The sequence below is a fragment of the Maylandia zebra genome, linkage group LG2, assembly GCF_041146795.1.
Source record: "Maylandia zebra isolate NMK-2024a linkage group LG2, Mzebra_GT3a, whole genome shotgun sequence".
Lineage (NCBI taxonomy): Eukaryota > Metazoa > Chordata > Actinopteri > Cichliformes > Cichlidae > Maylandia > Maylandia zebra.
This window is the reverse complement of record NC_135168.1, coordinates 17,367,687-17,383,298: the sequence shown is the minus strand read 5'-3', so window position 1 is coordinate 17,383,298 and position 15,612 is coordinate 17,367,687. Positions and strand designations below refer to the sequence as shown.

The 15,612-nt window shown below is 38.5% G+C and overlaps 2 protein-coding genes across 5 annotated transcripts; both read left to right on the top strand.

Annotated features, from left to right (window-relative positions):
- The first annotated feature begins 923 nt into the window (after positions 1-923).
- On the top strand, positions 924-8,814 carry bbs7 (Bardet-Biedl syndrome 7). 4 transcript variants are annotated; one of them, XM_004553679.4, is made up of 20 exons: positions 924-1,423; positions 1,523-1,588; positions 2,318-2,380; positions 2,455-2,630; positions 2,730-2,916; positions 3,004-3,073; positions 3,165-3,272; positions 3,596-3,726; positions 3,905-3,989; positions 4,096-4,198; positions 4,306-4,498; positions 4,623-4,697; positions 4,801-4,866; positions 4,984-5,123; positions 6,214-6,318; positions 6,968-7,132; positions 7,246-7,355; positions 7,466-7,569; positions 8,107-8,230; positions 8,335-8,814. In XM_004553679.4, the coding sequence occupies exons 1-20, from the start codon at positions 1,388-1,390 to the stop codon at positions 8,466-8,468; spliced, it is 2,241 nt and encodes a 746-aa protein (XP_004553736.2). In that variant the 5' UTR covers positions 924-1,387; the 3' UTR covers positions 8,469-8,814. The 4 variants fall into 4 exon arrangements, with proteins under 4 accessions (XP_004553736.2, XP_004553735.2, XP_012775206.1 ...); XM_004553678.4 differs by having other exon boundaries at positions 927-1,423; positions 4,798-4,866; XM_012919752.3 differs by lacking the exon at positions 6,214-6,318 and having other exon boundaries at positions 933-1,423.
- A 1,638-nt stretch (positions 8,815-10,452) lies between these two features.
- ccna2 (cyclin A2) lies at positions 10,453-14,060 on the top strand. Its single transcript, XM_004553677.3, has 9 exons — positions 10,453-10,603; positions 10,716-11,150; positions 11,663-11,921; positions 12,003-12,109; positions 12,278-12,501; positions 12,592-12,796; positions 12,877-12,990; positions 13,219-13,352; positions 13,463-14,060. The coding sequence occupies exons 2-9, from the start codon at positions 10,941-10,943 to the stop codon at positions 13,512-13,514; spliced, it is 1,305 nt and encodes a 434-aa protein (XP_004553734.1). The 5' UTR covers positions 10,453-10,603; positions 10,716-10,940; the 3' UTR covers positions 13,515-14,060.
- The last annotated feature ends 1,552 nt before the right edge of the window (positions 14,061-15,612 follow it).

The following is a 15,612-nucleotide window of genomic DNA, read 5'->3' as shown; positions in this document are numbered from 1 at the left end:
TGCCTGTTTTTAATTGTTATTCAAAGCATAGGTCTAATATAAAAGTATTTATCACAGATAATTTCAGTGTAATTGTATATTGTTTCTCACTAGAGAAATGTGAGTTAGTGAATAATTGTTCAGACCCTATGAGTACATTGTAAAAACAATTTTACATGTACATATCAAATACATCTTATAGACACACTGCACGCCATTTATCTGGGATATATTTGCAAAAAACAATGTGTGATATTTATGTGTCATTTTAAATAAGAGTTCTTTGATTTTATGATGCAACAGATATTTATGTGGGAGAGTAAAAAGAGCTTGTTCTTTCATTTAGGTTCATCCACGTACTCTTCCCTGATTACTCCTGACAACGCCAGTTAGTCATCTGAAAGCACAAGAAAGAAGACAATTTTCAAGAAAACTCTGACAAGATACCATCACTAAAACCAAATTTTAGTTTCTCTACAGTATGTGCCAGCATTTGTATAGGTAAAGGACTGTGTTTATTAATGGTGTAAATGAAAAAAATATATGACTATGACTTTTAAGTACCTTTAACATTGACATAATAAATGTGTCACTATAATTAAATGGTGTTTTATGTTTATAAATGAGAGGTGCCAAGAGGGTCTGGATAAGTAGTAAACTTTGTATTTCCCAAAAATAGAGAAAGAGTAAAAGTTGGTACAGATCCTTGAGTAAAAACTATTCAGTTGTTTCCAAAACTTTGAAAATTCAAAAGGCTAATGGGATTTTTCACATTACTGGCAGAATGGCACACTTAAGCCACTTTTAAAAACATTATTGTCATTATTTGCTGCTTTTATGTTTCATTTCTCTTTTTGTCTTTTATGTATTCTTGTATTGTCTGCTAGATATAGAAGTGATATGACGCACCGGTATAAAACGTGAATGAGATAGCCAATCAAAATGCAGCTTCAATGTCCGTTACTCCCTTTCAACCAGTGGAATTGCAGTTTTGTTACAGCCTGCAACGTTGCCATTAGCAACGGCAACTGCCCTCTACAAGTCCCAAAATGTTGCACAGATCGTTTATACCTGATATCGGCGTTTAATGGGAATTTATTCGCGCTCACATCTACACACATCGACTTCCTTCGTGTCTTTTTTAAAGATGATTTTCGGTCGTTGAGGAAGCCTGCGTGCCAGTACCAGTTAGCTCCGATTGCTAAAGCTAGCACGTTGAGCTAATCCCATTGCTTTAGATAATCCCAGTCTCAGCTAGCATCGTTATCGTCTTGGAATTGGGTTGAACGTTTTTCTGACAAAGTGTTAATTGTAACGGGCGGCTATGGGCCAAGAGTAGTGTCTGAATAACCTGCTTGGAATATTTGCAGATTTTTTTTCCTACTTAAGTTGAAACAGTAGAAAGAAGATGGATCTTCGCCTCAATAGAGTTGATTACATTCAGGTAAAACAAAGCAGACTACGTCGGGTTTATGCTGTGTGTGTTTTTCTCTCTCTTTAATTAATATTAGGAGTAAAAGTTCTCCTCCATTCTATCTCTCAGGTTGGCGTGACATCTCAGAAAACTATGAGGCTTCTTCCTCCACTGGGAAAAAAGGCAACCCAAAAGGTATCGTTTATGAGCCATACAGTAACCTAAATTAATTAACATTTGTGGTGTTAGTATTGTTTTCTGACTAAATCCAGATTGTTTTCCTGCTTTTGCTGAAAACTGCAGATGATTAATTTTGTTAATTGACCCTTGGGGATAAATAAAGTCTTTCTGATTCTGATTTTAAAAATGTAACCAGTTTTATTATTTGGGTTTTAGTTTATTTATCTGTAATACATATTTTGTTTACTAGATGGTCAGAAATCAAAACCAATGACATTGATTTCTGATAAATAATTGCTTTACCCGAGCCCTTCAAGAAGTAAGACTTGTCATGCTGTGCAGTAAGTTGGGCAGTTGTTTTGAAGTTTTAGTTTAATTGAAAGAGGGACATGTAAACTGCTTGTATAGTCAGTCAAATTTCATAAAGATCAATAGACTTTGTCTCAAAACAAGATTTAGACACTATTTTTCCAACAGGCTTTAATTAAACATGTTTTCTATTAGTTCATTGTAGAAAACTTTAAAAAGTGCATTTTGGGTAAACCTCAAGGGTCATATCACCATGTGGGATCAGTGCTCGGTCGAAACAAATTATAGTATATGTAAGGTCTCTTTTATACTCTCTTTTGATACTGGGCTTATCTTCTAGATATGACTCCTTGCCTTTGCTACAATCGTTAATTAAACTAAAAAATGAAATTGGTAAGTATTAGAGTGCTTGACTGGTGTCTCCTCATGTTTTAGGTTGCTATTGCTGATCATGATGGAATACTCACATGTTTTGGCATCAAGAAGGGGGAAGCAGTGGTGAGTAAATATTTTCCTGTCATCACAGAGATTTGAAATGAACAGCTTGTAAGACTTTTGACTCTTTGTTTCAGCCTGTCTTTAAAACACTTCCTGGCCAGAAGATAGCCCGAATGGACCTTGGAGGTGCTGCGGGAACTCCCCAGGAAAAGATCTTTGTCTGCTCTGGTTCTCAGGTCCGAGGATTCACCAAGAAAGGCAAACAGTTCCTCACTTTTGAAGCCAACCTAACTGAGAGCATTAATGCAATGTAGGAAACATGTTTTGTTTTTTTTCTTCATTTTGATTTACATTACACGATTGAGCTGTGCAGAGTTGTGTCATCTTTACCCCACTGGGTCTTTTCCAGGCATGTCTCAGGCGCTGACCTTTTTGTGTGCGCAAGTTACATCTACAACCACTACTGTGACTGCAAAGATCAGGACTACTACCTCTCTGGAGACAAGATCAATGACATCACATGTTTGTCCACTGAAAACCTCACTCACCTCGTCCCCGTCCTGGCATGCCAAGATCGAGTGCTCAGAGTCTTGCAGGTAGACTGAGCTCTCATTTACTGTTCTGATTATGAGTTGCTCTTTGTCAAATGAGAGATGCCAATTGTTTTATGGTTTTTTATGTAGAGATCTGAACTTGCATATGACATAGAAGTTCCTGGACCTCCTTCTGTGTTGGAACTGTATAAAGAGCAAGGCAAGTTGATTTCTTTGTTTACTGTAACCATAAAGCATAAAGCTGCTTTATATGTACCCGTTTGAACTTAATTTCTGAAATTTCTCTTTAGGAGAGGAAATTCTATTTGGAACCACAGATGGAAAAATAGGATTGGTTGAGATTGGTGAACTTTCAGCTGCGACCAAATGGGAAATTGACAATGACAAAAAGAAAGGAGGTATGTACAGAAATGCATTATTTTCTCATGAACACTGTTAGAAAAGATGGGCATAGCATCGAGTTCTTACACATGAAGCCAGTGTACAGGTGCCTTAAAAGTGCAATATTTTTACTGTCTAGCAGAGGGTGATTGCTCTGAGTCAAAGCAGTCATAAAGCGGAGTCTACTGCATGGGCATGCAGTAACAATTTGTTTCTCAAACAGATCTATCTGATCTCATTTTATACACAATGTATGTTTCCACAATGTTTAAACAGATACTCATGCATACTAGGTGATGACTTAACCTCTGGCAAAGTGATCATGTTTTCTGTCTCCCAGGAATTCTTTGCATTGACAACTATGATATTATTGGTGACGGAGTGAATGATATCCTGGTGGGGAGGGATGATGGGACGGTTGAGGTCTACGGCTTTGACAGCTCTAATGAACCGACATTGCGCTTTGAGCACGTAAGTGATTAAAAATTCACTCTCCATAGATTTACAGTTGTATTTTTGTAACTGTTACAAACCTAAAGTTATTTGAATAATTGTTGCTTAATTTACAAATATTAATGCATTTAGGTATTAAATGACAGACTCCCTTCTTAATCTTCAATATTTTCTCTGCTGTGTTTCCTCATAACAGGTATTGTCAGAGAGTGTGACCTCCATCCAGGGTGGTTGTGTAGGGAAGGAGTCTTATGATGAGGTCTTGACTGCCACCTACACGGGTTAGATGATAATGTTTCCCTTAATACTGCAGCTTATGCATTTTTTCCCCTCAGGAACAATAAGTGTCTGGTGTCTTGTGTCCACTCTTTTCTTCACTTCTTACAGGATGGGTGACTGGTTTGACCACTGAGCCTCAGAAGGCCGAGGCTGGCCCCGGAGATGAGGTCAGGATGAGCAAGGAGACACAGTCTAAAGTAGAAGCACTCAGGTATTAGCAAAATCTTGTTCCCTTTTTTTTTTTGTTTGGTTTACTGTGAAGTGTGATTTCAAAACAAGTCTTTCAGTTTTTCAGTTAGTAATGTTGTTAACTTTCAGGGCAGAGCTGGAGCAGCTGCAGGTCAAAGTCCTGCAGGGACGTGAGCAGTACCAGCAGACCTCTCAATCAAGCACGGCTGTCTCTGCTGTCCCCGTCTTCAGCATCAATGACAAGTTTACACTCTGCCAAGACGATGCCAGCTACAGCCTCACCCTGGAGGTGCAGACTGCCATCGACAACCTGCTGTTGCAGGTACATGTGTCTGTTATACCGCACTGTTAAAAGACAAGTTGCAATACCAAAAAAAAGTACACTTTTCATTCCGTGTAGCAAAAGTAAGCTAGCAGAATATGACTGAGACTAATGTTCTACACAGAGTGATGTCCCTATTGACCTCCTGGATGTGGATAAGAACTCAGCTGTCGTCAGTTTCAGTGAATGTGACTCAGAGGTGAGCTGTGTAAACTATGTGCACACAAAAACTTTTACAAACTAAGTCATAAACCTGCTTCTGTGATCAAAGGCCTCACATTCATTCAGTTTATGTTTAGCAGCCCAATGGGAACTTCCTCCTGGCCACATACCGATGTCAGGCCAACACTACCAGAATTGAGCTCAAAGTAAGTGAAAGTGTGGCATTTTTAAAATGGCTACATAATCAACTTGCCTCAGCTATTTGTGATATGATGTGTTACAGAAGAAGTAATATGTTTAATCCACAACAAACTGTTCTATAGGTGAGGTCCATTGAGGGACAGTATGGAACCCTGCAGGCGTATATCACCCCAAGACTGCAGCCTAAGACATGTCAGGTACGCCAGTACCAGATCAAACCTCTGTCCCTCCACCAGCGGACTCACAGCATAGACCAAGAGAGGTAATTAAAAGAATAAAAGAAAAATTTGCACTACTTTGAATTTTGAAAACAGTCTTTTCAAGTATAATAAAATCATAGAGATGTGAATTGAAATTTGGTAATCTCATTCTTTTTGAAGCAGAACACAAAAGATAGTTTTAAAGACAAAAACACATTATTAGCTTTAAACCTAGAGTTGTGAATGGTTCCTACATTTAGACCCTCGAATTGAAACTAAAATTGTCAGTGCAACATAAGACACAGTGTCCAGTTTGCCTTCCATCACAGTGATAAAGAATCCTGAATTAAAAAAAAATAATCTGGATCTGAATTCCCAACAAACATAAATCAAGCCCCAGCTCTGGTGAAATTCTGATGTTATTTTTCCATAACTTTTAGAGTAACAAACCCACAAACAAATAAAAGTGTGAGTGACTACACACATATATACTGACAGTTCCTTTGACATCATGCATGCGTTCCTGGATCCACAAAGACATCTGAAGATTAGTAGCAACTAGAACTGCGATATCTCCCAGTTTTTGTTATTTCACTTTATTATGTGTTTGTTGTGAAATGACATGGAATTTCTAGTTTTGCTTCCAGTTTTTAGCAGACACATAATCTCCTTGGTGGATTTAATATTTTTATTTTATCATTTTTTGTGTGTTGAAAATAAATATGCTTACTTCTTGCTTTTAGGGTACGTTCACACTGCAGGTCTTAATGCTCAATTCCGATTTTTTGATCAAATCCGATTTTTTTGTCTGCTTGTTCACACTACAAATAAAATGCGACAGCAAATGCGCTCTAGTGTGAACGTCCAAAGCGGCCCGCATGCACAAAAGAAGACGTCACACACACAACGCGCTCTGTTTAGACCCAGAGAAAACAATATTGTTTGACTGATGGCCCTTAATGTAAAGACTTCGGACTTTACGTTTCCCAATTTTTGCTTTGAGTTATTTTGTTATTTACATAATAATGTAAATAACCTAATAATGATCCTTATTGCTGTTTTAGAGGAGCGGTGCTTCAAAGGATAGTTGCAGATTTCTGTCAGAATCTGCAGATTATACAGTATAAATAAAATGTTCATGTTTCTCCAAAGTTGTCCTCCCAACAGTTTCACTAACATCTACACTGGATGGCCAGGAAGTGTTAGCGATGTCTTATCGGGTGCTTCTCCGAAGCTGATAATTGGCGTCTGTCTTGTGTAAGTGATGTAAAAGATGGATTTAATGCGACTTGACCTTTCAAATAGCAGTCACTTTCTAAAACATCGGATATGTATCGGATTCAGTACCACATACGAAAGTGACCCACATCGGATTTGAAAATATTGGATTTGTGCTGTTCACACTGTCATAGCATGATCGGATATGGGTCGCATAGGGTCAAAAAAATCAGATTTGATGCGCTTTCGCCTGCAGTGTGAACGTAGCCTTAGTAACCTCTACTTTTACTATGGTTTTCTATGAGATATGTGTCAGCAACTTTGTGTTGTATGTATATATTACTGTTAATAGCAGCAACACAGGAATGTTCTAACACGGTTCTTTTATCAGGATTTCCCTTTTTTCTCATAAAATCCCATATGGAAAACAAATAGTAAAAACTTATATGTGATTACTCATGAAAGTGGCCACTTTCTCATTACTTTCATACATTGTTTTAGTAAGTATCCAAAACATACAAGTTTCATTATATAATTTTTCAAGGGATCTTATATCTGTTTTCACTCTTATATGCTTTTCATACAAGTTTCACACAAGACAGATACAAACTTTATAAGATTTATATATATCTTTCCCAGATGGGATCATTTGTTTTCGTTTCTCTTTGCTTTTCTCACTCTATTTAAGGCCAATGAACAGGCTCAGTCTGGTTGGGCAGTTCAGTTTTGCAGAGATCCACTCCTGGGTGGTTTTCTGTTTGCCGGAGGTACCTGAGAAAACACCCGCAGGAGAGAGCATCACATTTTATTTCCACAACACCTTCCTTGGCACACAGCTTGAAGCCACCTACTGGTAAATGCAGGCACACAGTAGACAAGCTCTAAACTACATACACTTTAAGTTTTTGAAGAGTTTAATAGGTAGTTTCATATAGTTTAATATATTGAACCATTTTGTATTCACAGCAAAGGGGAGGGTCACTTTAAGTCTGACAACATCTCTACGATCTCCATACTGAGTGATGTTCTGTCTAAAGAAGCTACCAAAAAGAAAATCAATCTCAACATTTCGTACGGTAGGTGTATTATTGTTCTATTTCAATACCATCTGTCAGGTTTTATTTTTGTTTTGTTTTTTTAAATAGAAGAAATAGAAAACCTGTATTTATGTTTATTAATCTTCCAGAAATCAGTGATGACTCTGTGAGCCACACCCTTAACATGATCCATCCAAAGCTGGAGTACCAGCTGTTGTTGGCTAGAAAAGTTCAGCTCATCGATGCCCTTAAAGTAAGTGTAAAAGCAAAAAAGATATTCATTCCTTTGAACTGTGTTGTGGAATTTGCAGTAAAGACCACCCGGTTTGATCAGAATTTAATCAAATACCTTCTAGAAAAAAGTCTTGCAACTCGGCAGCCATCTTGCTAATGCCACAAGCAATTATTTTTAATGGTTATGTAAATGAGAGGTGAGAGAGTTATAACTCTAAGCTGACATAAATTGCACGTATAGAATCTTCAGTTAAACTGATGATTTTAAAATGATGAAAACTGTTTTAAAGCTATTTAAACCTAAAATGAGGATTAAAAAGCTGTAATCCCTGCAGGTTATATTTTTATTACAGAGGCACCAGTTTCACAATATGGCAACGTTATTTCCATTGCATCCCTGCCAATATACTGTTGAAACTGTTGCAAATCTGCTGTGCACGATTTAGTGAAATGATACAGTTTCCTCACATGTTTCTTTTGAGTGTAATTTAATGTAGCTACTAATATCTGCTTCCTATTTCCCAACATGCGTCTCTACTTCCTCTGTGGTCATCAGGAGCTTCAGGTTCATGAGGGGAATGCTGATTTCCTCATTCCAGAATATCGCAACATCTTGGATGAATCCGCTAATCTCCTTGAGGAGTACAAGAAACAGCCTGCACACCTTGAAAGGCTTTACGGTGCAATGTTTTAACAGTTTCATTTAACTGATCTCATTGTGATCCTTACCGTATTAATATTGTTGGCCTATGATAGTTAATATTTTTCATTCTCTTTCCTGTAGGAATGATCACAGACCTCTTCATCGACAAATTCAAGTTCAAGGGCCAGAATGTAAAAACCAAGGTGTCCTCATTGCTGGAGATACTTGATAACTATGACTTGAATTCTCTGTTAGATTTTTTTAATGAGGCCTAAGTTTTTAATAGGTCAGAAGGTATTCATTTAGTTGTCTTTGAATGTTTGTGCTATTTTTGTATTCTAATGAAACACTTGTTTCATGGTAGTATCTCTGTGTTTCTGTAATGTTATTAAATATATTTAGTTACTTTTTGTCATAGCTACTGAGCACAATATTTAAATATTTATGTATTTTAAAGTATCTGGAAATAACTATAAAAAAAGTTACCTGTATGAATAGCTGGCATTTGAAGTGACCAAATATAAGGTTGTTAAAGAAATATGTAATGTATATTTTTATGTTATGGTTTTCATATGAGTGATTTTCATCTCTTCAAATAAAAATGAGATGATGTAAAGTTCATTATTCACTGGACTAATGCTACTACAAAAACCTACTTGTATAGAAGAAGAAATGCATAATACAGTGAATTTTAACAAAGAGCCAATCAAGTCTCATTCATTAAACTGTTACATCTACACTATCATGGACAGCAAATCTATAGATTGCCTATTTGCTTCCATTGTCTGATAGAGTACCAGAGATCAAGTCCTGCAAAATCACACCAACGTTGTGGAAGTTAATTGAATACATATACTTTGAAGGACTGAAAGTCCCAATGTACTTTTTCCACAGAATTTGTATTTTTTGCTACTTTGTGACTTTACACTTTTTACACTTTACACTTTACCATTTATTTGGTATCTAGTTTCTTTGCACTTTTAAATTTGACATACAAGTAGTTTAGAGAATATAAAGCAGAGGCAGATTTAGCAGTTTGCATTGTCCTTTAAACTGGTGCCATCTGAAACGCTCCCTAAAAGACGAGCAAATATATCCTCCTGACTACCAGGAAAAAAAATGTTGTCCTTTTTTTATTTTTTTAAATCCCCTAATGTTTGTAAGGTAATCAGAAGGCTGAAAGGATTTTTTTGGGGAAAAAAAAGTTTTTACTTTTTAGATATCACCATGACAACTGGCTTGTTGTCCAACCACTTAATGACAGCAAGTTCAAGAGGACTTCGTCTGAGTACCATCTCTGATGCTCCTCTTTCTTTCTTCTTGAAGGCCTTATTCCCTATGATCTTCTTCATCAGACAACTCAAGATCCTTGTTTCCCTCAACAAACTGCAATAAATTTCTTTCTGCTTCTAAAAAGGACTCCTTTTCTGGTCATTTAAAAGAAACAGAACAAAATGGAGGAAATGACTGCAAAAGTCCACTACGGAGGACATTTAGGAGGATATGTAACATGCTCTGTAAAGGAGAATTTCCTTTATTATTGTAAGTATATTTTGCTGTTAACATTTAGTGAATATTTAAACATTATATTGTATTAAAGATTAAATATTTAAACTTTTACTTGCAATAAAATACTCAAGGTTATCAAAATTGTTAACTAAATAACTGGATGGAAGTATAGTTCAAACTGCTTTGTAAATAAAAAATATATATATATAAAAAAACAGTCATATCAGTAAAAGCTGATATTTAGTTGCGTTTATAGCAGTGCCTGTTCATATGTCATATGTAAATTATAGCGGTCCACTATTTATGCAAAAGTAGAAGGATATAAACTTTGGTTTTATGTGCAATTTGCAGACAGCAAATAATTAGTTTCAGACTGATTTTAAAGGCAAGCGCACTCAGTTATCCAGGTAACAACTTCTCTGATTATGTATTCATTAAAAATTAAACTATAACCAAGCTAATTCAAAAAGTGGTTTAATTATTGTGTGTATTGCATGCAGTTAGTACTTCCCAACACAAGTCTTTAGTCACTAAGAACAGATTACAAATGGTTCATATGATTAAATGCCTTGGGTAACCTGTGTGTCTGAACATATATGAAGATAGCAAAATAAAAAAAGGAAAAAAATAAAACAAGATCTTATCCTTTATGCGTGCATTTGCTACACAGGCCCAGCTGACTTAATAAAGCGATTTTACGTTCAAACATGCCAAACCGGTTTTGAATTTAGTAATCAGAAGATTATTGTACTCTTCGGTTCCCCGTACATTTTACGCGTCACTGCCTTCGCGGCTTCTGATTGGTCTGTTTCAATCCTCGCGGGCTACTTGAACTGAGAGAAAGCTGCAGTCTCTACAGGTTTCTGTGTAAATGGATCGAGGTTAGCTCCCTTGTTTCCAGGTTTGTAGTGAATTCGAAACTCGTGCGTTATGGCGACTTAAATTCTTGTCTTCCGACTGTAGCCATTGTACCACCAATTGTGCATGTCTTGTTTTTGTCTGCTTTGTTTTAGCACGGGGATTCCAAGTGTGGTTACCATCTCAACAGCTTAGTTTTGATTGTGAACAATTCTTTAAGCTTCCTCGGCAAGGTAGACGCTAATGATAACCTCGCTATAATATCCATATACTTGATCCCTTTATCCACGCATCATATTTGAGGGCTCATTTCACTAGTTAACAAGTACTCAACAATTGTAGTTAAGCTAGCGGAAGGCAGGCTGGAGTTGGAGGGCAACATGTCAGGCGCTAACAGAGCACAGGGAAGCGCGGCTAGTGACTACCAGAATCAGGAAAATGTACTGCAGAGACTCAGAGGCTCGCTTAAAGCCCGACCTGTGGCGACTGAAAACCAAGAAAACCTTCCTCCGAAGCAAGCCGCCAACAGAACCGTGCTAGGAGCCCTGCAGAACAACCAGAGGAACAAATCCCAAGTCGGCGGAAAGCAGGTAACAATGCTAACTGGTAGCTGCTTAGCTGGTGCTGCGCTTTGCTGTTGACTACATGTTTTGGAGCCAATACATTTTACCATGTCCCTGCTTGTTAAAAAATACTTGATGCTTTTATTATTCTTAAAACTTAATATTTACAAACTCACGAACGTAGGTGTGTGTGTACGCCCCGTTCCCACCAATTGACCGCCATTTTAATATCAACATTAAGGTGAAGTCAGTCATGTAGTTGGCTGCTTAAAACAACAAACATGCCTTCTTGAGGGTGCTTTATTAACGTTTCCCTCCCGTCAGCGGATGTAACAATTGAGTATTAACATTGAACCTGACTAGTGTAATATCATCTGAATGTTCTCAGTCAAGTGCAGCACACTTAGTGTTGTAATGAAAAGTCTTCATCTAACCACTAAGTTGAGCAGCATGTATGCCCTTGGATGGTGTTGCTGTCAGATCTAATCTAACAAAGTTTCTATTCTGTGGGCCATGTCTGAATATTTCTTTGCTTCCAGGATTCAACACAATCCTTGTCTTGTAAAAATGAAGACTTTGGGAAAAGCTGCTTTGATAAACCACTGGCCAAGCAACCCGCTTTCCAGATCCATATTGATGAGCCTGATGGAGCCTGTGTCAAGAAGCCACTGCAAGCAGTTGAGAGTATCAAAGCCAAGCCCACAGTTGAACAATCCCCACTGGAGATCAGTGCTGTGGCACGGCTCCGGCAGCCCCTTGCCACTATTGAAATTCCATCAGCGATGGATGTCAGCTTTGGTGGGTTTAAAGGAAATGATGCTAGCAACTGTTACTCTGATCTGGGTTTTTACTGTTTACTAAATATAAAACTCTTCTCAGATTCTCCAATGGACATGTCTGTGGTTGAGGGGGAGGAAAAACCAGTGAATGTAAATGAGGCCCCAGAATATGCAGCTGAAATTCACAGCTATCTGAGGGAGATGGAGGTGAGAAATTGGCATACGAAGTGCTAAAGCAAAAAGCATATGAGAATTTTCTGGCAGTGCTGCCATCTTAGACATGTCCCCTGGCAACATTTTTCAACCTAAACCTGTTGATGGTTATCTGATCCTGTTTGCAAACTGGCTCTTTATAACTAGATTGTCACCCCACAGGTGAAAACCAGGCCTAAAGCTGGCTACATGAAGAAGCAGCCTGACATCACAAACAGCATGCGAGCCATTCTGGTTGATTGGCTGGTCGAAGTTGGCGAAGAGTACAAGCTCCAGAATGAGACACTTTATCTGGCTGTTAACTACATTGATCGCTTCCTTTCCTCAATGTCTGTCCTAAGAGGCAAACTTCAGCTGGTTGGCACTGCAGCTATGCTGCTAGCTTCGTATGTACCTCTTTGCATGTCAGATTCTACAAATGTTCAAAGCCCACTACTTTGCAAACATTACATTTGTTCCTTTTGAATGTTATGCAGGAAATTTGAAGAGATCTACCCACCAGAGGTGGCAGAGTTTGTTTACATCACAGACGACACCTACACAAAGAAGCAAGTGTTAAGAATGGAGCATCTGGTGCTTAAAGTGCTCTCATTTGACCTGGCAGCACCAACAATAAACCAGTTTCTCACTCAGTACTTCCTGCAGCATGCTGTTACCAAACAAGTGGAGAGCTTGGCAATGGTGGGCATGAGATTTCTGTAGTCTGAAAGTGATGTCTTAAGTGCATTGTCTAAACATTTGTTGTTGTTTTTCATCTTCAGTACCTTGGTGAGCTCAGCCTGGTTGATTCAGACCCCTTCTTGAAATACTTGCCATCGCAGACAGCAGCTGCGGCCTACATTCTGGCTAACACCACAGTGACTGGTGCCTCATGGGTGAGCTCTATAGACTTGTACAAATGGGCAACTATGAGGTATTGGTCTATATGTAGGTGGAAATGCCAATGGTGTCCAGCAGCACAGCCAATAACTCAGAGCTTGCATCTACTCTTAACTGTTGTTTAAAGTTAAACTTGTCCAAGTTTATGCAAGCTTTAGTTTAGTGTGTGGGGAAATGTATTTGTATATTTGAAGACACAAACTGACCAAAGTTGTGCTCCTTAGCCCAAGTCCTTGAACGAGATGACTGGCTACTCTCTGGAAGATCTGATGCCGTGCATTGAGGATCTTCACCGCATATACCTCAATGCCCCTCAGCATGCACAGCAGTCTGTCCGGGAGAAGTACAAGGGCACAAAGTAAGTCAGCAGATTTGTTTGAAAACTTCATGGGGAGTCTTTGTTTACATTTGGAACAGTCTGGGTTTCTTTATTTGTGCTAAAGCACTAAACCCTTGTCTCTTCCACAGGTACCATGAAGTCTCAAGCATCAATGCACCAACTAAACTGCAGCTGAACTGACTACTTCATTCCCTTCTATCCATGTTGTACTCCCCTGTCACTTAATGATGTGTGCCACAATATCAAATGCCCTGCTCTTTTTGGAGTAGCACTAGGTATTTTAGATGTTTTGACTTTTTTTTTTTTGTAATTTTTATATTGTAAAGTCTAAGATTCATGCCACACTACAGTTATTGGCAAAATCAAGAAGTTTTAATCAGACAAATTATAGGCTTTATAGCACTGTTGGGCTACTTGGCTCCTCAGTGTTGCTAATTGACCTGCACATGTACCTAAACCCACAGAACAGATTGTGGCCTCAATTTTTTTTTTTTTTTCTAGCTTAGTTTCCTAAGCAAGGGTGCAGGGTTGCGCTTTTTTTTTTTTTTTTTTTTTTTTTTTTTAAAGAGGTGTAACCTTGGACCATTTGGCCTAATGGGATGCAGATTAAAGTGTAGTTTGTCTGTCATTGAGTCATTTGATTACATTGGTGTCTTGAAAGCTTTTTTGGGACATCTTCTGCACTGTTAAACTATGGCTCTTGTAAATAAAATTCTTTTAAATACATTTTCTGATGCTTTATCAACACCCTAGACTCAAGAGGGCAGCAGAGGACAAGTTCTTAAAAGCTTACATCAGCTTAGGAATGTGAGCCCTGGTTGTTTGTATAAGGCTAAACTAATTTCTGGGTATCCAAAATGGGATTTCTGTTTGAATTGAGGACAAAGTGCCATTGAGGAGTGGTAATTATGGGAAAGGTAAAGTCAGTTCTTTAAACCAGTAAGGTTTTCCTGTGCAGCCTTTCTTACAACAGGATAAGTAGGCTTTTGAAATATCAAAAGCCCCTCAAGGCATTTAAGGTTCTGTTCAACAAGGGAAGGGGAAAATAAGGACACACACACCCCGTGTTTGGAGTTTTTGTTTCAAACTAAATGCTTTTCCACTTGTCATTCAACAACGGCTTGATTTTTATCTGAACGCGAGTTAGTCGGCCAATAGCATTGAAGGTATTGCACGCTCCCCATCGTGATAAATTGGGAGGCTGGCTTTGTGCAAGGAGTCTGACAGGAGAGGGGAAGTGGAGCCCAGCCGCAGAAAGGATTTTCATCTCAGAAGCATGGACCGCTCAAAAAGCATGCACTCTCTCAGCAGGTTTCCTTTATTACTGACTGCACGCACTTGTGACTAACGGGAGGATTTAACCATGGAAACTGATGGGAATTCTATAACATAGCCTAAACGGCTGGATACCTGGCTGAATGATGACTCGTGCAGCTACGGCATAACATCTGTTTAACTCCTAAGATCTAACTTTGTTAAAGACCATTTTTGGTAGTGTAAAGAGTGGCTTGCTGCTTAACCCCATGCCTGCCCCCAGAAGATTTGTTGTGGCGTCCACGTCGCTGCCGCTGGCACTGGGCTGGGGCTGGAACCTGAGCTTGTACGTGGGGATGCTTCTCGGTCTCCTGATGCTCATGATGCTTCTCCTCTGGATGCTTCTCAAACAGCTCAGGAACTCGGTGGCAAAATCGATGCTGCAGCCCGTTCGCTCTTTTAGGCAGCCTTGCTTTGAACAGAGGTTGGAGCGTGTGTTGTGAAATATGGGACAAATCTGCCAAAACACTGCCAGGACTGAGGCATGTTGGCGTACTTGATTGTGCCTTTGCAGAACTGTGTAAGAAAATTACTTTAAAAATGATCTGTTATGGACTCGTGCTGAAACTGCCTCACAAATAATAAAAGCTCATGATTTTATTCATAGAAACCCGTTTGTTCTTTTACCAGCTTTATATGTTGCTTATTTTCAGATAAGCGTGAAGCAGGGAGCCTTATCTGTGTTCTCCTTCAGTAATTAAAATTACCGCTAATTTTATGCAAGAGCTATTAAGTGTATTTAGACAGCCATAGCCCAAACATCTAAACTGCTGAGTAAAAGCAGAAGCCAAGATTAAATCTGCATCCTGATCCATGCTGATTAAAGCAGTGCATTCAGTAGGCCAATTTGCACTCATCTCATTTTCGTGAATTGGCAGGAGGAATATTAAGGATTTCTGCTGATGAAATATATAAAAGGTGCTATGCCACCTTTATTTTTAAGTATTGTACATATCAAGGGGCA

Coding starts and splice junctions, on each gene's coding strand:
- bbs7 (XM_004553678.4), top strand. CDS start 1,388: ATGGATCTTCGCCTCAATAGAGTTGATTACATTCAG. Junction 7,356..7,465: donor CAATCTCAACATTTCGTACG/GTAGGTGTATTA, acceptor TTAATCTTCCAG/AAATCAGTGATGACTCTGTG. Junction 8,231..8,334: donor ACACCTTGAAAGGCTTTACG/GTGCAATGTTTT, acceptor TCTTTCCTGTAG/GAATGATCACAGACCTCTTC.
- ccna2 (XM_004553677.3), top strand. CDS start 10,941: ATGTCAGGCGCTAACAGAGCACAGGGAAGCGCGGCTAGTGACTACCAG. Junction 11,922..12,002: donor AGCGATGGATGTCAGCTTTG/GTGGGTTTAAAG, acceptor AACTCTTCTCAG/ATTCTCCAATGGACATGTCT. Junction 12,991..13,218: donor CAGTGACTGGTGCCTCATGG/GTGAGCTCTATA, acceptor TGTGCTCCTTAG/CCCAAGTCCTTGAACGAGAT.